The 22,029-nt window shown below is 55.0% G+C and overlaps 2 protein-coding genes across 3 annotated transcripts; one reads left to right on the top strand and one right to left on the bottom strand.

Moving 5' to 3' along the window:
- Positions 1-14: 14 nt before the first annotated feature.
- On the top strand, positions 15-1,697 carry FAM187A (family with sequence similarity 187 member A). Its single transcript, XM_033182713.1, has one exon. The coding sequence runs from the start codon at positions 123-125 to the stop codon at positions 1,365-1,367; it is 1,245 nt and encodes a 414-aa protein (XP_033038604.1). The 5' UTR covers positions 15-122; the 3' UTR covers positions 1,368-1,697.
- A 234-nt stretch (positions 1,698-1,931) lies between these two features.
- On the bottom strand, positions 1,932-13,331 carry GFAP (glial fibrillary acidic protein). 2 transcript variants are annotated; one of them, XM_033182712.1, is made up of 10 exons: positions 11,870-13,331; positions 10,861-10,921; positions 10,561-10,656; positions 9,927-10,088; positions 8,241-8,366; positions 7,806-8,026; positions 7,188-7,231; positions 6,712-6,831; positions 4,371-4,456; positions 1,932-3,694 (listed from the first exon to the last, which is right to left on the bottom strand). In XM_033182712.1, the coding sequence occupies exons 1-10, from the start codon at positions 12,661-12,663 to the stop codon at positions 3,653-3,655; spliced, it is 1,752 nt and encodes a 583-aa protein (XP_033038603.1). In that variant the 5' UTR covers positions 12,664-13,331; the 3' UTR covers positions 1,932-3,652. The 2 variants fall into 2 exon arrangements, with proteins under 2 accessions (XP_033038603.1, XP_033038602.1); XM_033182711.1 differs by lacking the exon at positions 6,712-6,831.
- Between the last annotated feature and the right edge of the window lie 8,698 nt (positions 13,332-22,029).

Genomic DNA, 22,029 nt, shown 5'->3' with positions numbered 1-22,029 from the left:
TTCCTTGCTGCATAATCCTTTCCTCATCCAGAGGCCTCGGCTCATCAGTGCTTTCTAGGAGCCCCATGAGCCATTAATGCCTTGGTTTTGCCCTGCCCCTCTGACCCCTCACTCCTTCAGGCATGCACCTGGCCCTCACCACTGTGCTCCTGTGGGCATGGGGGGGTCTCCAGGCCTTTGAAATTGTAGAGAAGGAAAACATTTTTCAGAAGACCCCCTGCCCTGCTTTCCTGATGTTTGAAAACGCAGCCTACTTGGCCGACATGAGCTTTGAGCTTCCCTGTCACTGCAAACCCGAAGAGGTGCCAGCTGTAGTCTGGTTCTACCAAAAGCACCTAGGTAGCAGCCACACCAAAGTGCTGACGGACTTCGATGGGCGGGTGCTGACGGAGGCAGCCCAGGTACGTGTGGGCAGCGACATGCTGACCCGCTTCAGCATCCGCATGTTCAGCCTGTTGGTTTTCAGGGCTCAGCCTGAGGACTCGGGCCTGTACTTCTGCGGCACCCGCAAGGGGGACTACTTTTACGCCTACGATGTGGACATCCAGAACAGTGAGGGAATGGTGGCCACCTTCCAGGACGAGGGCCAGGAGCCCTTTGCAGATGAATACTATGGGCACCTCCATGTCTTCACCACCTTCTGGGAATGGACCCCCTGTGACCGCTGCGGGGTGCGTGGGGAGCAGTGGCGCATCGGCCTCTGCTACCTGCAGAGCCCAGACCTCTCCCCACGCTACCTCAAGGCGGTGCCCGATGTGGTGTCCTGTGGTTCAAGGGCTGTGCCAAGGAAGCTGCAGACCAAGGCCAGGCACCACACCCCTGAGCTGCTGATTCGGAGCTGCATAGTACCCTGTGAGAAGACGAAGACCATCCGGGAGGGTGTGCTGGCCATCATTAACTATGTGTCCAAAGTGGGCAGCCGGCCCTGGGTGCCCCAGGTGCCCATTCAGTTCCACCAGCAGAGACTGGGCCATGGACTCATCATCTCCTGTCCCGGGGCCCGGCCAGAGCATGCGGTGGCCTGGGACAAAGACCGCCAGCACCTCTACCGCACACAGTACCTGAAGGGTGTCAACAGGTCCATGAGGGTGTTCATTGACCATGGCAACCAGCTCCACATCCGCTTCACCCAGCTGGATGACCGGGGCATCTACTATTGCTGGAGACAGGGTGTGCGAGTCGCTGGCTTCCGGCTGGGCGTGACATCTCGTGGGCACTACCCAGCCTCGTTGTCGGATCCCGAGACTCGCTCGGCCGTGGAGCTCACCCTGATAGGCTACCTGTTCATCACGGCAGTCTTCGTCACCATTCACCTCTGTCGCTGCTGCTGTTACTTATTTCAGTGTTGTCCCAACTTCTCCCCCTAGGATCTCTCTTTGCCCAGCTCTGACGACCAGTTGTCCTTCAATGTGTTTGTTAAATGATACCAGATGTCTCTGGGTGGGTACCCGGGGTGGGACGTGTGGTAGGAACATGTGGACAAATCTGTTAGTTATAGCCTGCTCCCCGTTTTCATGGGCAGGTCTGGGGCCTGATCTGAGAAGTGGAGGGGCTTGAGGCTGGTGGGAGATTGGGGACTGAGGTCAGGATGGAAGTAGTTAGGGTACATGTGTTTCCTGACTTCACACTTAGGTCAGAGAAGGAAGGCGTGAACTCAGATTTATCCAGTGGTAAACACTGATCAGTGTTGAATCGTGTTTGAGCTGCTTTACTTTCTTGCCTCTGAGGATTGTGCTGGTTGAGTTGCAGGTAGCAGGGAAAGGAAGGAAGAAGAGAGTGGAGGGAGCTGGTGTATGTCCTCTTTGGCTGCGGGTGGGATTTGGTGAGGGCATGGGCTCCAGAAATGATCAGTAATAAGAAGTGAGTTGGTCTTGTCAAAGGCTACACTTGGCCCCAGTCCCACCCTCTCACAAACAGATCCGAGTCCACTCTGGGGAAGGGCGCAGCATGTGTCTTTATTTTTCCTCAGCGACTAAAGGCAGCAGCAGTGCCCTGAAGATTAGCAGCAGCAGCAGCAGCAGGCGGCAGGAAGGAGTGGAGGGAAAGGACACCAAGTCTTGGGGAGAGGGAAGGACCCTTCTTCAGTCTTAGAGGGGAGAGGAGAACCCTGAAGTGGGCCCTCCCAGTCCCATTTCTGGGCACAGATCCCATCAGTCTGCTTACCGGTCTGCCCAGTTAAAAAGCAGAGTGGGTGTACTAGGGTGGACATGTCAGCCCTGAGCACCCGGCCTCCAGGCTGCAGGAATATGAGCCAGTGTCTTCATTTTGCTCGTGCCTGTTTTACAAATTGTAAAATATGGCGCTACCTAAAATACTGGGTACATTTTGTGTGTGAGTGAGAAGGGACTGCAAGAGGCCCTTGGCTTAAGGAAAAGCAGCCGCTCACTATGGGGTGGAGAGGGTCAGACGTGTGGCAGTGGCTTACGGGGGTCAAGAAGCAGCAGTCCCAGGGGCTTAGAGGCTGGGGTGGCCTGGGATGACACAGCAAGGAAGAGGCCTTTAGAACTGGGACAAAGTGATGCCCTGCCCCCATGGATACATCCCCTTTCTCTCCTGTTTCAGCATCTTCAAGAGGATAAGTCACTTCCTTAATTCCCACAACCCAGAGGCCAAGTGCAACTGGTCACCCACAACCCCTACTTGGATGCCTAGCACCGTCCCAATTGCCTCCTCCACCATCTCTACCAGCGTCCCTTCCAGTCTGCACGGGGCAGTCCTCCTGGGCTTGACCTCTCTGTACCCACCACTGGGGACCAGGCAGCCCCCCTGTATCCCTCCCAGCACCCCATCCCTCTCCACGTACACGACAGATCCCCCAAGTGCTGAGAATCAAGCTCCCACCTGCCCACAGCATGCCCACAGACAGGGTCCCTGGATGGCAGCTCAGGTGGACTGAGACACTTGAGTCATCGCTCAGGAGGTCCCTCTGGGATCTGGGCAGGTGACTGCCCCATGTGGCAGGACGTCCTCACCCATCTTAGACTGATCAGGGTCAGTCTAGAAGAACAACCCTCTGAGCTGGGCATGGTGGCTCGAGCCTGTAATCCCAGCTACACAGGAGGCTGAGGTGGGAAGACTGCTTGAGCCCAGGAGTTCAAGGTCAGCCTGGGCAGCATAGGAGACCTCGCCTCATAAAAACCAAAAAACAAAACAAGCCTCTGTCCAAGGATACCTTGTCTGTGGGGCCTTCCCTTTCCTGTCTGAGTCTCAGTTTTCCTCCAGCAGCCTGAGGAAACTCAGAGGCACAGTTCCCAGATACCCTGAGAGAACCTCCAGCTCTGGCAACAGTTTCCGTAACAACAGGTATCAGGGATGTGGAGGGCGATGTAGTAGGTCCCCCCCACCCTCCTCCCCTTCTCTCCTTCCTCCTCATTCTAACGCAAGCTGCTGGCCATGCCCCTCCAGACTGCCCCTTGGGGGTGAGTTTCTTGTTAGTTGGAGTTGCTGGGTGCTGGGTGGGTGCCGTCTGGCAGGCCTAATACTGACGGAGCCTAGGGCAGCAAGCTGGCCTAGGGATAGAGGAGGGAGGGGAGCAGCTGGGGTGGCGGGGAGCTCAGGTCTGGGGAAATGCACCAGCAGAGGTGGAGCAACTATCCTGCTTCTGCTCGGGCTCCTCATGAGATGGGGCAGAGGCCACCAGGTGGGTCCTGCCTCACATCACATCCTTGTGCTCCTGCTTGGACTCCTTAATGACCTGCAGGGGACAGGGAATATGCACAGTGCAACAGTTAGGAGTTCATGCAGACCCCAGGTCCACCACCATGAAGCTGTGTAACCTTGGGCAAGTCCCCCACTTCCCAGGTCTTTCTTCTCTTGATAGTAACCACAGCTGCCTTGCGTGGTGGTCAGAGCGGGTGGTGAGATAACACTGGGAAAGCATTTAGCGTCGTGCCTGGCACGTGGTAAGCTGCTGCAGTAAGATGAGTTCCCACTGTGGTTGAAGTGGCCTGGGGGATACGCCAAATCCCCTCTTCCCATTCCTCTGGTAGTTTCCTTTTACCAAGCTGGAAATGGAAAGCCGTCCCCATCTCCAACTGTCTCTGCTAGAATTGGAAGTGAAAGCTGCTAACTTTAATTCTCTTTTTATCCCCGGCAAGCCAGGCCCCCGAGTTTGAGGGTGAGAAAGAGACAGCATGTGTTAGGACCCAATCTAGTGGCTTTGGTACCAAGGCTCCCCTTAGAACAGCCTATGGAGGGACTGAGGAAATGGAATTACATTCAGGTTCCTTGCTCTCCTCCAGAATTCCTTGGGGGGCTCCTGGGAGTTACTGGGGACCTTCTATGTGCCAGTCCCAGGCTTTCCTCCATGGCCTGGCCTTGAGAATCTCTGGGGCCAGCCAGAGTCTGACTGGGCCTGAATCCCTCCGTACCTCTCCATCCCGCATCTCCACGGTCTTCACCACGATGTTCCTCTTGAGGTGGCCTTCTGACACAGACTTGGTGTCCAGGCTGGTTTCTGCAGATGTGAGGAGAGGAGGCCTCTCATGGACTTTCAGGGCATGAGTCATCCTCTCCCACACCCGGCTTCCCCATCGCACCCTGCCATCATGAGTATGAGAACCTATGCAACTGGGCAGAGAGAGCCTAGGCTCTTCCAAATGGGCTGGAGAGCCCCCAAATCCCAATAGTGCTGCTGCCCAAGTCCTAGCTGCTCTGTCCAGTTAGAGTCCTGGCTGCTCTGTCTTCTGGCCTGGCTTCATTTCAGCCCCTCTGCAAGCCCTGGCCTGGCACCTGGGTTTCTGAAAATCCAGCACGGCATCGAGGAAGGACATGCAGGCTTTGAAATCAGGAGACAGGCAGCACTTTGTAATGCCAGCACTTTGGGAGGTCAAGACGGATGGATCACCTGAGGCCAGGAGTTTGAGACCACCCTGGCCAACATGGTGAAACCTCTACTAAAAATACAAAAAATAGGCCAGGCATGGTAGCTCACATCTGTAATCCCAGCACTTTGGGAAACCTAGGCAGGTGGATCGCCTGAGGTCAGGAGTTTGAGACCAGCCTGATCAATATGGTGAAACCCCGTCTCTACTAAAAATACAAAAATTAGCCGGGTATAGTGACGGGTGCCTGTAGTCCCAGCTACTCAGGAGGCTGACACAGGAGAATCACTTGAACCTGGGAGGCGGAGGTTGCAGTGAGCTGAGATCACGCCACTGCACTCCAGTCTGAGCAACAGAGTAAGACTCTGTTTCAAAAAAGAAAAGAAAAGAAAAAAAAAGAAAGAAAAAGTAGCCAGGTGTGGTGGCTCACACCTATAATCCCCACTACTCGGGAGACTGAGGACCAAGAATTGCTTGAACCTGGGAGGTGGAGGTTGCAGTGAGCCGAGATTGCACTACTGCACTCCAGCCTGGGTGACAGAGGGATGCTCTGTGGAAGGAAGGAAGGGGAGGGGAGGGGAGGGAAGAGATCAGGAGACCAGAGCTCAAGAAGTCCCAACTTGGCCGGGCGCGGTGGCTTAAGCCTGTAATCCCAGCACTTTGGAAGGCCGAGACGGTGGATCACGAGGTCAGGAGATCGAGACCATCCTGGATAACACGGTGAAACCCTGTCTCTACTAAAAAATACAAAAAAAAAAAAAAAACTAGCCAGGCGAGGTGGTGGGTGCCTATAGTCCCAGCTACTCGGGAGGCTGAGGCAGGAGAATGGCGTGAACCCGGGAGAAGGAGCTTGCAGTGAGCTGAGATCTGGCCACTGCACTCCAGCCTGGGCGACAGAGCGAGACTCCGTCTCAAAAAAAAAAAAAAAGAAGTCCCAACTCAGCCACCAACCAGCCACATGACTCTGGGCAAGTTAATTGACCTCTCCCAGCCTCAGGTTCCTCATCTGTAAAATAAGGATGATGGGGCCTACTTCTGTAGGTGGGAGAGAGGAGACAATTAACTAAAATAAAGGCTGTTAAACATGTGGCACATATTAGTGCTCAATACACATAGGTCCCTTTCCTGTCCCCTTTCCTCTTTCCTACTTCTCTCTGCCACTTATCTGTACCTTAGTGACCTGTGACTATCTAGGATTTGGCAGTATTACCTCTACTAGTCAGCCTGGTTAACCTTTCCGATGCTAAATTAAGCCCTGGGACATGCATATCTAGTGGTCCTAAATATTCTAGCCCAGAAGAAGAGGAATTTTGTTCTTTAGCTAAGAATCATTTGAGGGCCACATGCAAGTAAAAAGTAATTTAGCTCTTCCTCCCACCTCAGAGAGAAAAATATAACATGTCACATTCACTAATATTTAACATTAAGAGCAGGGAACATAAAACTTTATTCACTGCACGAGCAGTGGTCCTGAGGGAAAAATCCTGTGGACTGAGTCAGCACTGAGCTGAGCCATGGAGCCTCAGGGATGAAAGAATAAAGCAGAGAGCCTGGCCCCCCCAGGCACAGCGAGACCCAAGGGGCCCTCCCGGTGACGGGAAGAGGTGAGACAGAGGCTGCTGCTTGCTCAGAGGCCCCGGAGCAGCTCAGCTGCGCACCCAAGGACTCACCCCACCTTTACCACTAACCAGCTCTGCCGGTTTAATGTAAGTTACTCTGTACCACGTCCTGGCCTGGGCACTGTGGTTCCTGGGAAAATGATGCAGTCCAGGCCCTTTAGGGGAACCCTGGGAGGAGGGAGCTCAGTAGGATTAGGAGGATGAGGTGCGTTAGGCTCACTCCCTGTCAAGCTGGGCAAAGCGCTGTGTCTGAGAGGCAGGCAGCTAACCGCGAGCTGGCGGTGCTCCATTTACAATCTGGTGAGCCTGTATTGGTATAACTCGTATTGTGAGGCTTTTGAGATGTCTTGTGACCTTGTGATTTTCCCAGTCTTTGGTGCTTTTGCCCCCTGTAGTGACAAGCAGTTAAAAAAACAAAAACAGAAAACACTCAGAAGGGCAGGGCTTGCTCAGGGATCTGCAGACAGGGCAGATGTCGAGATCTCACCCAGTTCTGCTGTGGAATGAGGTGCAGGGAGGGGAAGAGGGACCCAGGGCCTAGCAGGACAGGGGCAGCGGCAAGTCTCGCCTAGAAGTACCCTGGGATGATAGGCTCTGGCTAGGAGCGCTGCGGTGTCACGAAGACCCCCAGGGAGAGCGTGGATCCCTTTGCCCTGGTCCTCAGTCCCAGTCCGGAGCAACCTACAGGCCCTGGAGGAGGGGGCAGGACACCAGTGCCCTTCCCATGAGACCCTGCTCTACTGACCTCGGATCTGCAGGTTGGAGAAGGTCTGCACAGGAATGGTGATCCTGAAAGAAAGCAGAGGGAAAGGGCTGCCCAGGCTGCCTGGGACACCCCTAGGCTGGGTCTTGGTCCAGGGCCATCATAACAACTTAAACACCCTTTTCCTTGCCAGGAAAGTCTAACTCCATCTCCTAGCTTTCCCCAGCAGCCAACATGATATCTGGAATTCCAAAAGTCTGCAAGAGGCTTGAGTGTTATCTGGGAGGGGCGCACGTCTATCTAAAGGAAGATGGAAGAGGGAGGAGAAAGTGGTGAAAAACGTTCCAAGGAGGCAGAAGAGATGGATGAGGTGCGGAGTCTAATCTTGGCTGGGAGGGTGGGGAGTAAGCCTCTTAGTTTGGAGGGTGACCCAAGTCCTTGGCCTTGAGGCCTATTCAATATTGGTCCAATCCATCTATCCATTCATTCATCAAACATCTAGTGACTGCCTGCTGTGTGTGAGGCAGGCACTGTGCTGGGCATTGAGGTAGGAAGGGATCTGGACACAAGGCTGAAAAAGACTCAGTCCCTGAAGGGGGCAAGGGGAGCTCTACGGAGAGGCCACAGGGAGACGTCCCCAGAGCTGTGATCAGGGCTCACCGGTTCTCTTCGCCCTCCAGCAGCTTCCTGTAGGTGGCGATCTCGATGTCCAGGGCCAGCTTGACGTTGAGCAGCTCCTGGTACTCCTGCAAGTGGCGGGCCATCTCGTCCTTGAGGCTCTGCCCCTCTTCCTCCAGCCGCGCCAGCGCCTCTTGGTAACTGGCCGCCTCCCGCGCGTGGCGCTCCTCCTGCTCGCGCATCTGCCTCTCCAGGGACTCGTTCTGTGGGATGGAGCCGGCCAGTCCCGCGGAGCCCCGACCCGACTTGGCGAGGCTTCGAGGCCCCGCCCCCGGCCCCAGGCCCCTCCTCTAGCCCGAGGGTAACGTTCGCGCCCCGCCCTCGACCCAGGTCCTCGCCCCGGCCCTTCTCCCCTGGCATCTCCTGGGGTGGCCGTCGCCGCTCCGCCTGTCCCCGTCCTGCCCTGGCCACGCTCACCGTGCCTCGCAGAGACTCCAGGTCGCAGGTCAAGGACTGCAACTGGCGCCGATAGTCGTTGGCCTCGTGCTTGGCCTGGCGGAGCAGCTCCGCGTTGCGGGCAGCAGCGTCTGTCAGGTCTGCAAACTAGATGGGGAGAGGGGCCATAGACTGAGGGCGGCCTGGGGCCGCGGGGCTGCGGGTGGGGGACACATATAGGGCACTGTGTGGGCCCATGGGCAGGCACAGGCTCTGGAAGATCAGGGAGGTGACCAGCACGCCAGTCACCCAGGACGTTGGCCCTGGTTGGGACTTTTCCCAACAACTGTGACCCATGGATGCGGGCAAGGTAGCGGCTGCCAGACCTCAGCACCTAGCACAACATCTGGTCAGCAAGCGAATGAATGAATAGTGCCACAGAATCCAGAACCTTCCACACTGACAGCTGTATCTGTGGGACTGAACGCTGTCGTCTGCCACAGTGGACAGTGGGTTTTGGCGAGCGAAGCCCTGGGTGTTTTTTTTTTTTTTTTTTTTTGAGACAGAGTCTCGCTCTTGTAGTCCAGGTTGGAGTGCAGTGGCACAATTTCGGGTCACTGCAACCTCTGTCTCCCAGGTTCAAGCAATTCTTCTGCCCCAGCCTCCCAAGTAGCTGGGATTACACAGGTGCGTGCCTCCATGCCCGGCTAATTTTGTGTTTTTAGTAGAGACAGGGTTTCGCCATATCAGCCAGGCTAGTCTTGAACTGCTGACCTCAGGTGATCCGCCTGCCTCAGCCTCCCAAAGTGCTGGGATTACAGGTGTGAACCACCATGCCTGGCCTCACCCTGGGTTCTAATAGCCCTTTCTCCCCCGCCTGCAGGGAGGTCCTCCCAGCCCCATTGGCCCTTCACCGTGCTCAGACGCCAGTGACTTCTACTACTCACACTCCTCAGCTAGGTACACTGGCTAGGCCAGCATCTTCGGGCTCTGCTTCTCTGTGCTTTTCTGACTCCAGGCTCTCGGGCTCTGCTTCTCTGTGCTTTTCTGACTCCAGGCTCTGTCCTCCACCGGAAATGGCCCTCCCTTCTTTTCTTCCTGTCCACAGCCTGCCTGTCCTGCCTAGCCCAAATGCCCCACCTACAGCGTCTTTCCTGGCTTCCACACTACATATAAGCTCTGAGCTGTGGTGTTCTCTACGGGCACTATGTTTGGGTGCACGTCAACATCACACCTTCCAGCTCAGACACCTCTCTGTGTCCTGGGGGGTGCCTGGTATATGGTAGAGGCTCAGTAACCCAAAACAGACTGGCAGAGGCATGGAATGCAGGCTCCCAAGTGAGATGGGCTAGAGTTGGAAATCCAACTCTACCACTTAGGAGCTGTGTGACTTTGAGCAAATTAGTTAACCTCTCTGGACTTCAGCTCTCTCGTCTGTCAAAGAACAGCACCTACTTCATAGTAGGGTGATGCATGAAAAGCACAGAGCTTAGCACAGAACAGTATCAGCTACTACTAATAATAGCAATAATAGCAGTAATAATAACGGGCACTTTTGAAAGCAGTAGTGCCTGTGTGGCCCTGGGCAAGTCATCTCACTTCTCTGGTGAAGGTCAGTCACCTGGAGAGGATATTCTCCCAGCTTCTTCCACCCTCCTTCCCCCATTCTCTTGTATGGAGCAAGAAGGGCTGCCTGGAGGAGGCAGGCTGGCCCACAGGCAGGGCTACCTTGGAACGGTACCACTCCTCAGCTTCATGCATGTTGCTGGACGCCATTGCCTCATACTGCGTGCGGATCTCTTTCAGGGCTGCGGTGAGGTCTGGCTTGGCCACGTCCAGCTCCACATGGACCTGCTGTCGGGCCAGCTGCTCCTGGAGTTCCCGAACCTCCTGGCCAGGGTGAGAGAAGGGGTACTAGGCCTCAGGGTACAGACCACAGCTGCGGTTCCTCACAGCATCATGTCTTCTTCTTCCTGCCCCTCGGCCAGGGGCTAGAATGTTCTCTCATCTCTTTCTGTCTCCCTTACTGCCTTTCTCTCTGTCTTTCATTTCCTGTCTCTACCTGCCAATCTTTGTTTCTCTCCTCTCTCTGAGTGTCTCTCTCAGAGACTGCAAGGGGCTTGAGTGTTATCTGGGAGGGGCACATGTCTATCTGAAGGAAGATGGAAGAGGGAGGGCAAAGTGGTGACAAAAGTTCCAAGGAGGCAGACGAGATGAGGGAGGTGAGGAGTCCAATCTTGACTGGGAGGGTGGGGAGTAAGCCTGTTAAGCCTTGGACACAGGATAGCCTCTCTGTCTCTGTCTCTCCCTCTCTCAGTTGCAGTCTCTGTGTTGAGCTTTTCTTCCTCTGCCCTGGCCTCACCTCCTCGTGGATCTTCCTCAAGAACCGGATCTCCTCCTCCAGCGACTCAATCTTCCTCTCCAGATCCAGACGGGCCAGGGTGGCTTCATCTGCTTCCTGGAGTGGCAGGAGGGGTGAGGAGTAGAGGGCCACTCGGACCCCAGGCTCCTCCTCCCCATTCCTCAGCCTTGCCTTACCCCTCCTTCTGGGTCAGTGGGGAGCAGCACATTGCTGTGGAGGGCTGAGCTTGGGGGCTGTGTTTGGGTGAGTGGCCATCAACCCTTTCCTCCCTCCCCTGCCCCTCCCCTCCACCTCCCTGACCTGTCTATAGGCAGCCAGGTTGTTCTCGGCTTCCAGCCTCAGGTTGGTTTCATCCTGGAGCCTGGAGTGGGGGGACACATTCCTGGGTCCAGGCTCTTCTGAGGACACTTGGCTACCTGCCTCAATCTCCCTGGAGGCAGCTGTCACAGAGACCACCCCCAGCCAGGACCAGTAGAGCAGCAGGAGGAGTAAGGGTTGGGGGGCCTTAGACAGAGGCCTTATCTGGAGGATGAGCAGATGTGGGCTTTTGCCTTAACTCATTACTAAGGTGCCTTATCAGGGTTGGTGCACCTGCTTCTCCTCACACAGGCGCATCCACCAGCGTACACACACTGCTGCACACGCACACACACACACACATCCTCCTGCACTTGAAGGCACACACGCATGTCCTGTCAGCTCAGTGAAGCGCCATGCCCCTGGGGATTCCTCTGATCCCAGGTAACCACCTTTTGAAATGAATTTTATTATGAGTTCCGCTTCACAGCTGTGCAAGTCAAAGTGACTTGACAGGGGTCACAAGCTGGTGGCAGGCAGTCACCTGTGCTCTGCACCCAGGCCTGCCTGCTCTTTCCCTCACTTCCTTTACCCCAGAATCCAATCTCCCTCATGGACACCAACCTTCTCTGCTTCCAACTCCTCCTTTATATGGACCCAGGCTCACAATAGGTGAGCTCGCTGCCCACAGTCACAAAGCCCAGCCACGAATGAAACGCAAGGGCCCAGCTGCTGGGGGCCCAGCCGCTCCTGCACTGCTTTCCCCAGTGGGGAGGTGCTGAGGGGACCCTGGCTCCCTGGCAGAAGGCATGTGGGAATCAGATCCCTGGGGTCCTGGGCCTGTTTCTGGTCCCTGCCATCATGTTGGGGGGCAAGGATAGTGCCCCATCAAGAGGTAGGGAGACCCAGGGAGCAGGGAGGCTCAGCCCTTGCCTGAGACTTCTCAGGCACTCTCTCTCGGGGATTCAGCCCCCTCTGCTCACAAGGCCTGCTTTCCCCATCCCCTCCTCACTTTTGCCTCACGGTGCCCAGGTCCTGTGCCAGATTGTCCCTCTCGACCTCCAGCCGGGCACTGTTGGCGGTGAGTTGATCGAGCCGCAGTCGCAGCTCTCGCAGCTCAGCCTGGTAGACGTCGGCCAGCTTGGTGGGCTCCTTGGCCCGCAGCTGGTTCAGCTCAGCAGCCAGTGCCTTGTTTTGCTGTTCCAGGAAGCGAACCTTCTCGATGTAGCTGGCGAAGCGGTCATTGAGCTCCATCATCTCTGCCCGCTCACTGGCCCGGGTCTCCTTGAAGCCAGCATTGAGTGCTCCGGCCAGGGAGAAGTCCACCCGGGTCGGGAGTGGAGGGGGCATTCGAGCCAGGGAGAGGCGGGTGCCAGGACCCAGACGGCGGCCAGGAGCCAGGCCCCCCACCATCATCTCCCCCGAGGAGACGTAGGAGCGGCGAGCAGCGGAGGTGATGCGTCTCCTCTCCATCCTACCCTGGCTCTGCTCGCTCCTGGGATGCGAGGGCTTTATGAAGGAGTGGGCTGGACTGGCGATGCCCGGCTGCCCCTGGCAACGCCCCCTGGCATAGCCTGAGGGGTGGGGTTGGGCCGCAGCCCAGCTATGGGGAGAGCTCCCCTCACCCCATTGAGGTAACTGCCCGGAGGCAGAGCTTCCTGGGCACGCCAACTCCTGCATGAGGCAGGTGGTGCCTGGAGCCAGACCATGGGTCTGGGGCCCTGACCACTGAAGCAAGAGGACCCTCTCTCTAGGAAGGTGGGTCAAGAAGGGGTTGGTTGGACCATGATGAATACTTACAATCATTATGCATCAATTAAAAAGGAAGGAAAGGGCTGGGTGGGGTGGCTCATGCTTGTAATCCAAGCACTGTAGGAGGCTGAGGCTGAAGGATTGCTTGAGCCCAGTAGGTTGAGGCTGCAGTGAGCTGTGTTTGCGCCACTCCAGCCTGGGCAACAGAGAGAGACCCTGTCTCAAGAGGAAAAAAATAAATAAATAAATAAAAGGAAGAAAGGGCTGTACCAGATGACCTCTGACCTGCTTTCCAACTTTTTGATTTCATAACCCAGGCCTTCTCTCACTCAGCTGTAAGTACCTGCAAGGTGCTGGGAATTTGGCGAAGAATGAACCTGTTCAGTACCCTCAAGGGGTGCCTATATTATCATTTCCTACTAGGCCCCATTCCCAGGACTCCTGGTGTCCTCCCCTCAAACAGATGTCCCATATTCCTGCTCTCTGCCCATTCATTCCCTGGAGTTCTGGGGCTGGGGGCTGGGATTGGACACCAGCCCTTTGTCTAAGCATCAATCATGGCCTGTATGTGGCAGTGGAGGTCCTTATAGGCAAGAGGGGGCTGGCACTCTCTTGCCCTATCAGGACTTTAGCCCCTGGGTCTGTCCCTCCGGGTCACTCCTTCCTTGCCTGGCCTCCCTGTGCCTCTCTCCCAGAGCCCAGGCCTTGACAGCTCCACAGAGCAGTTGCGCATGAGCTGGCTGTGCTGGCTTGAGTCTTTATCCTTCCATCTCCCACTGGAGATTTCCTCGAGTTCCCACACATCAGCGTGGGGAGATGGGAAGGATCTCTGGGGATGGATGGGTTTGGAAATGCAGGAGCCACTGGGCCCAACTGGGAGCCTGAGACCTGGGCCCTGTTGTCCCTGGAGACTTCAGGTCCATCTACGCCCTCCACTCTGGTCCCACAGGGTCAGAACCCTGCCCAGTCCCCTCACCCATTTGTGTACTTGGACTTCTGGGAAGCAGACAGCTCTCCTCTTCCCGCCTGCCACCCACTGTCCACGCCTGGGCCTCCCCTGATCCCCTTTCCCGGGCACTTGCTGAATAGAGCCTTGTTCTCCACCGCCAGTGGCGCCACACAGCAAGGGCAGCCCCTAGGGGGCTGTGCTGCTTTTATCCCAAGATGCCAGGCTGTCAGGCTGGGGTGCAATGCAAGCCCCCTGCTCAATGGGCTTCTCGGAAGGCATTTGAGGGGGACTGGGGTGCGGCGGGAAGCAGGCAGTGTGCCCACCCCTGACCATTGTGTCTGTGCCAAGGTGAGTCATTCACTGGGCATGAAGAGGAGGCCCTGGGGAGCAGCCAGCCCAGCGCTGCCAGGTCTGCTTGCAGACAAGGCCTGGCTGTCTGCCTCCTCCCCAGCTCACAGAGCCAGCTCAGGCTCCCAAGCCTGTGAGAGCAATGTCCCCTACTCCATATCAGGATATGTTCTTTTTTTTTTTTTTTTTTTTGTCTTTTGAGACAGGGTCTCACTGTCACCCTGGCTGGAGTGCAGTGGTGCAACCATGACTCACTGCAGCCTCAACCTCCCAGCCTCAAGCAATCCTCTCACCTCAGCCTCCTGAATAGCTGGGACTACAGGCGTGCATCACCATACCAGGCTAATTTTTTAACTTTTTTTGTGGAGATAGGGTCTTGCCATGTTACCCAGGCTGGTCTAGAACTTCTGGGCTTAAGCGATCCTCCCACATCAGCCTCCCAAAGTGCTGGGATTACAGTTGTGCGCCCCTGTGCCCAGCCCAGGGCATGCTCTTCATTTGGGCATGTGATGGACAGACTGCCTGCTGAGGTCCCCCTGTATGAGTCCCAGCACAGAGAGGGAGGTGAGAGTCCCTTAGGCTCTAGTCACATCTGACTCTGGACCTAAGCAGTGACATAGGGAGGGGAATCTTGAATAGGGGGCAAGCGCCCAGTGACCTTTGATCCTGCTATAAATTGGGGACCTGGGGAAGGACAGGAGGCTTTAAAGGAAGAGCAAGGCTGGGCATAGTGGCTCATGCGTGTGATGCTAGCACTTTGGGAGGCCAAGGTGGGCGGATCGCTTGAGTCCAGGAGTTCGAGACCAGCCTGGGCAATGTGGTGAACCAAAAAATTAGCCAGGTATGGTGGTGCATTCCTGTGGTCCCAGCTATTCGGGAGGCTGAGGTGGGAGGATCACCTGAGCCCAGGAAGTGGAGACTACAGTGAGCCAAGGTCGCATCACTGCACTCCGGCCTGGGTGACAGAGTGAGACTCTGTCTCAATAAATAAAAAAATAAAATAAACAAAATAGAAAAGGAAGATTGGGGATGCGCTCTTGTCTCAACTCTCATCTCTGTGGCTAGGAGTGGCCCGACTTTCCAGGCTGCCCAGCAAGTCACAGCATGTGGTCTTCCCTTTTGGTTCAAGGGAAGTCTAGTCAAAATGAGAGCAAAGCTGTCCTGGAGAGAAAAGATGTGATGAGGAGGAGGTGCTTGTCATTGAAGCTCAGTGAACTGTCCCTATGTATGTGAAACACAAGCTTGTTTCAGCGTCAGCAGTTGGAGTCCCCCAGCCTTTGCCATCAGCCACAGGCCCAGGTGCATCCTCCACTCCCTCTCAACCCTCAGACCTTTCCTCATACTCAACCCTTAACTATCTTGTTTTTGCTTTTTGAGACAGGGTCTTGCTCTGTTGCCCAGGCTAGAGTGAAGTGGTGCTATCACAGCTCACAGCAGCCTCAACCTCCCTGGCTGAAGCGATCCACCCACCTCAGCCTCCCAAGTAGCTGGGACCACAGAGGTACACCACCATGCCCAGCTCATTGTTGACAAGGTTTCGCCATGTTGCCCAGGCTGGTCTCGAACTGCTGGGCTCAAGCGACCCTCCAACCTCTTCCTCCCAAAGTGCTGGGATTATAGGCATGACTTGTACAACCGGTACATATAGATCATGCCTGGCCAACCCTTAACTATATAAAGATGTCTGCACAGAGAACCAAAGATACAGACAGATTTGGTCACGGTTGTTTTCCACACTTTCATTATCTTTTTAATTAAATATTCACTGTAGAAAAGTCAGAAACTATAGATAAGCAATACAAAAAAATGTAATTAGCCATCATTTTGCCACCTGGAGGTAAACACTACCAGATTTTTTCCACACATATAAAATCATGTTTTTCAAAATGGGCTCATGCTGTACAAATTATTTTGTAATTTGCTTTTCTCACTCAACAATATGTTGTGAACATCTTTCCATATCAATAAATATTTGTCTGCATCATCATTTAACAGCTGCATGATTTTCCACTATATGCATTCATGTACCAAGCCCTAGTGGTGGACAGTATGACAGTATGTTCTCTCTCTCTCTCTCTCTCTTTTTTTTTTTTTCTAGAGACAGGGTCTCACTCTGCCACCCAGAGCCAGATTGCAGTGGTGCCATCATAGCCCACTGCAGCCTCAGACTTCTGAACTCGAGCAATCCTCCTGCCGCAGCCTCCCAAGTAGCTGGGACTACAGGCACATGACCCTGTGCCCAAATAATTTTTTTTTTTAAGACACCAAGTCTTGTTATGTTGCTCAGGCTGGTGTCGAACTCCTGGCCTCAAGTGATCCTCTGGCCTCTGTGCCTGTCCTCTCTCTGTTCTAAACTACACTCTGATTTGCATCTGCTGCAGGCGGATACAGCAGACAGAGAAGGGTAGGCCCTTAGCCCTTCCAGCCTCTACCCAGCCCCCTCCATCCTCCTAGCCTGGCTCAGACCCTATTCTCTAGGGTGCCTCCTTTCCTGCTTCCCCGAATGGAAGGCCCCAACTTCTTCTTTTTTTTTTTTTTTTTTTTGAGACGGAGTCTCGCTCTGTCGCCCAGGCTGGAGTGCAGTGGCCGGATCTCAGCTCACTGCAAGCTCCACCTCCCGGGTTTACGCCATTCTCTCGCCTCAGCCTCCCGAGTAGCTGGGACTACAGGCGCCCGCCATCTCGCCCAGCTAATTTTTTGTATTTTTTTAGTAGAGACGGGGTTTCACCGTGTTAGCCAGGATGGTCTCGATCTCCTGACCTCGTGATCCGCCCGTCTCGGCCTCCCAAAGTGCTGGGATTACAGGCTTGAGCCACCGCGCCCGGCCTTTGTTTTTTTTTTTTTGTTTTTTTTTGAGACAGAGTCTCGCTCTGTCGCCCGGGCTGGAGTACAGTGGCACGATCTCGGCTCACTGCAAGTTCCGCCTCCCAGGTTCACGCCATTCTCCTGCCTCAGCCTCCCGAGTAGCTGGGACTACAGGCGCCCGCCACCACGCCCAGCTAATTTTTTGTATTTTTAGTAGAGACAGGGTTTCACCATGTTAGCCAGGATGGTCTCGATCTCCTGACCTTGTGATCTGCCTGCCTCGGCCTCCCAAAGTGCTGGGATTACAGGCGTGAGCCACGGCGCCCAGCCTGGAAGGCCCCAACTTCTAAAGCCTCAGGCCAAACCCTAGACTGGTGCCTAGACTGCACAACAGGATAGTACCAGCCATGGAGAGAGATGCCTGGATGCCCTTTCAAGGAGCCTACAGCCAAGCTGTTCCTGCTTCAAGCTGAGGTGGGGACAAGATGACCTCCCCATGCCCTTCTTTTACATCAGAATCTGCTAGATGACCTTCTGCTTACAGAGTAAAGCCCAGATGCCTCCTGGGACAGACCAATCCCATATGTGGCATCAACCCACACACACAAGGTGCCTGGTGTTTGCAAATAGGCCAGCCTCTAATTCAAACGGCAGTTTTACCACCTGACTGCTGCCCACTGGTTCTGCTTGGGCCCTTGGCCCTGGCCCAGTGCCTGGCACGGCGTGGTGGTCAGCAAGCTGGGTGAAGAGAACACAGTGTCTCTGGCTGAGCCTTGGTGACCAGCAAGTCTGTTCATCCATGACCTGTTCCTGTGGAAGGGAACTGAGCCTAGTGGCCACTAGATGGCAGTGCTCAGCTGGTCAGGTGTGAGTGGCCACAGCCACCGCAGTTTAGAGGCAGGGAGAAAGCCTGTCTGGTAGCTGCAGGTGGAGTTTTCTAAAACTCAGATTTGTTTCACCCAGAGGCATCACCCCCTTTGTTCTTTAGACTTGACTCTGACTGCTATAGCACTGTCCTCAAGGAGAGAGAGGGAGCAAAACCTTGGCCACTCAATAGCTGTGCAGTCTTTGATGACTTCAAGAACCTTGCCTGAGTCTTCATTTCCATGTCTGTAAAATGGGGATTCAGCCATGCCTGCTCCCCAGGTAGTTGTAAGAATAAAATCAGTGAAAGCTGGACACAGCAGGTGCTTGACAAATTAGAACTTCCGTTTCATAACACCTCCCGGGGCTTTACCTATCGACATGTTAGGGGATCTGCCATGGGGTTAGCGGAGCGGCGGGAGCTGGGGCCTCTGAAGGGGCTCCTGTGTCCTGTTAACTCCTTTGGGAGTAAGTGGACATCCCTCCCCCAAAGGCAGTTACTTGGCAGTGTGGACGGGACAGAGGGCAGCAGCTGGTGAGGCACGGGGGAGAGCCAGCACTGTCTACCCCCAGATCACGAGCTCGTGGTGGCTTCATCACCACAAGCAAGTTATCTCTGCCGGCTCAGAGTAGAGACTGCTTTCCCGCCTGCTTTCTGGGCTCTCTGACTCCCCCAGTGGGTGCTGTTTTCTCCACCCTCACCCCTCCCCATCCCTAGACTTGAGCCCCACAACTCCATCCAGTTTGAAAAGTTCTGTGTGTCACTCTCTCTCGGATGTGGGTCTCATATGCATCTCAGCCTGAAGCTTTACAAGGAGAGGGCCCATGCCTTTCCCCCAACAGATGGGGACTTCCTGATGCTAGGACCTACGTCTTCCCAGCAAACTGGGGTCTCTCTAAGGACAGTGTTTCTCCCAATCCCAGGCTAAAGCACCCACAGGACAGGAGTCATCCTCTTCCCTTGGATAGGGGCTCCCTGGAGCTAGAACCCATGGCTCGTTGTCAGATGGGAGCTCCTTGAGGGCAGGAGCTCCTATTCTGTTGGAGAGGGGGCTGCCTCAGGGTAGGGCCCATTCCTTACCTGCATCCTCAGCCTGTGCCCAGCCAGGCTCTGCTGTCTAGAACCGACTCCTGTGGCTGCAGAATGGTTCCTGGCTGAACCCAGGGTCGCTTCCTCTTGCTCTTCCCTGGCCTTCTCAGCATTGGCTCACTCACCTTCACAGACCCCAGGCTGCTGCGCTGGGGTTAATAAGCTCAGGCCCATTCTCCCTTGCTTTTCCCCACCCCAGCCAGGGCCTGCTCCAGCCTGCCCCTGACCTCCCAGCTTGTAACCCTGAGAGCAGCTTTTTAATTGCTTTGCCTGATCTGCTCTGTTCCCCACTCTCCTCAACCTCCCTGATTGGCTCCCTCTGGAGGGTGAAAGGCGGGGACCAGATGTGGCCCTGGTGGGAGGAGCGGCTGGTGGGTGGCCAACCCAGCAGTCCTCCAAATGGACAGGATGAGCCTGAGAACAGAGAACGGAGGCAGGTGGGCTGCATGCGAGCTGGGGGAAGCCCTCAGGGTGAGCTGGAAAACACAGCCACCATCTCTGGTGGGGCCTGTGTGGTGATTCCCCTGCCCCACATTCTTTTTTTTTTTTTTTTTTTTTGAGGCAGAGTCTCACTCTCGCCCAGGCTGGAGTGCAGTGGCACGATCTCTCGGCTCACTGCAGCTTCTGCCTCTCAGGTTCAAGTGATTCTCCTGCCTCAGCTTCCCAAATAGCTGGGATTACACCATGCCTGGCTAAATTTGTGTATTTTTAGTGGAGACGGGGTTTCACCGTGTTGGCCAGGCTGGTCTTGAGCTCCTGACCTCAAGTGATCCTCCCACCTCGGCCTCCCAAAGTGCTGGGATTACAGGTGTGAACCACCATGCCGGCCCCCACATTCTTTATCTCAAGCCCTCCTGGATCCTTCTTCACAAAGAACCATGGAAGAAGGGAAGATGACCATGAACCAAATTCTGCCTGGGAGCTGGGATATTCCAGACATGACCAAGAGCCAAGGGGCCATTCCTAGGGGAATCTGGGTATCTGGGAGGCAGCACTCCTGAGTTAGTAGCCACCAAAGAGGCTCCCCAGGTGGTGATGAAGTCCCCTTTGTGGGCCAAGCTGATAGCCATGTGTAAGGGGGACACAGAGAGAAAACCCAACCCCTTCTCCTTGGCAGATACCAACACTGATTGAGATTTTGGCTTACACTCAGGTGATAGGAATAGGTGCCATCCTGATTTCGTGCACGGAGGGACCATGTCTTGTTCTGTTTTCAGCCTCTGGCACTGAGCCTGGTTCTTTGAACTGGGCAAGATTTGTACCCCAGGGTGGGGACCCAGGTGTGAGCTGTGGGGACTGAGTCAAGCAAGGAGGTTGGCATAAAAGGCCTGGGGCACGAGGATTTCTAAACTCATAGAGGTGGAGTGAGAGGCTCTGCCAGGCCTTCGGGGTGGAAGAGGCAGGATGAGGCGGGGAGAGGGGGGCATTAGACAAGGCTGGGTCCTCAGCGGATAGGGAGCCATCGATCGCCGCTTCTCATGGATGACTCTTTATGTAAGAACAATCCAATCTGAGTCTCATCGCCGCCCACGGAGGTCAGCTGGGAGCTGGCTGTCAACTTGCTGCCCCCTGGAGCCCCTGCCAGCTCCCTGCGAAGCTCAAAGCTCAGACCAGCCAAGCTGCCTCCTGGCGTGGGGGACGCCACACCGCGAGCGGGCACTCTCAGCCCGACCTCCTGTGATTGAGGGCAGGAGCCGCACATGCTTGACTCCATCAGCACAGAGTCTTTGTGAATTTAATGGGTCACCTGGGAGCACATTTCGCACCACAGAGCCACAAATGTTTGCAGAGTGAATGACCGGCTGTAGAACACAATTGTCAAGAGTGACCTCTTCCACTTGAGCTGCCCCCGGCCCAGGCAAAATTCTGCCCCGTGCAATGGACCCTATTGGGTGAAGGTTGCCCTCCTGACCCTCGTTACCAGCTGCCTTGCCCTGTGCCTGTTGCCTCCTCACTTGCAGGGGTGATGGTGATGATCAAAAAAGATAATATATGTGAAAGCCCCGGGAAATGGCGGATGTTATTCAATTTGAATCCAACCAACACTCAGCGAGGCCTCCTGAGGTCAAGGCACCATGCCAGGGTGCTGGGGGCTACGATGATGTGCATCTGTGACTGCTTCTCTGGCAATCATGGCACATAGTGGGGGGAAATCTCATTAAGACTAATTGGAAAGGAGGGAACCCCAAGCACATGAAATGTCTGTCCTTTTCACTTCCCTCTAGAAGTGAGCAGACATTATTCACTTCTGGAGGAAAGCAGCTCGGTGTGATGCAGAGAAGCAGACCTCAGATCCAGAACGCTTGAGTCTAACTCTGGGCAGGTTTTGTGACCCTTTCAGAGCCTATCATTATCTCCCTTATGAGGTGATGCAGCTCAGTGAAGGGCCTGGCAGCCAGTGGGTGCTCGATGCTCCTGGCTATTCTTTCCTCTACTCCAAAAAGGGCTCAGAGGCCGGGCATGGTGGCCCATGCCTGTAGTCCTAGCACTTTGGGAAGCCAAGGTGGGTGGATCACTTGAGGTCAGGAGTTCGAGACCAGCCTGGCCAACATGGTGAAACCCTGTCTCTACTAAAAATACAGGTGTGAGCCAGGTGTGGTAGCTCACACCTGTAGTCCCAGCACTTCAGGAGACTGAAGCAGGAGAATCGTTTGAACCTGGGAAGCAAAGCTTGCAGTAAGCCGAGATCGCACCATTGCACTACAGCCTGGGAGTTGCAGTGAGACTCTGTCTCAAAACAAAACAAAACAAAACAAAACAAAACAGAAACAAAAAGGGCTCAGAGCTGAGGGGCTGACCTGGTAGAGGCTGCTCCCCCAGAACAGCCAGGACTCACTTGAAATTAGCCGCATTTATTTACATGCTTCTCCCAATGCTCTAAATACCTTTAACATGTTTGTTTTCAGAAGCAGGTTAAACACAGACTCCTGTAATTTTGTTCACACTATTAATTCATTCAGCCAACCATGTCTTCATGGGGAGAATGGAGGGAAACTTATGTGGCACTGTCACACAATCCAAGGGAGTGGAGATGGAAGTCACGAACCAGGTGGAGGCATGGCGGCATAGCAGACTGCACTGGACTCAGGCCTGCGGGGCTTAGCTTGGAGCCTCACCTAAGACCTGGTGACCACTAAGGCAGAACTCCTAGCAACCCACCCCCAAGGCTGTAGAAGGGTGGAACAGACCTCCAGGTGCAATTACTCCCAAACCCACGGAGAAGAGGAGGCCCTTCAGGGCGTATTGGGCTGTGGAGTGAAGAGCCGGGCTCAGACCTCAGGCTCCAGGAGGCAGAGAACTGTTTTCTGTATATACTCAGAAGTTTCCTGAGGTCTTAAGAGTAGGAAGGTGAGAAAGGGAAGGT

Source organism: Trachypithecus francoisi, unplaced genomic scaffold, assembly GCF_009764315.1.
Source record: "Trachypithecus francoisi isolate TF-2019V2 unplaced genomic scaffold, Tfra_2.0 Lachesis_group20, whole genome shotgun sequence".
Taxonomy (NCBI): domain Eukaryota; kingdom Metazoa; phylum Chordata; class Mammalia; order Primates; family Cercopithecidae; genus Trachypithecus; species Trachypithecus francoisi.
The sequence above is the reverse complement of the archived record's forward strand: the minus strand, read 5'-3'. Positions and strand labels throughout refer to the sequence as shown.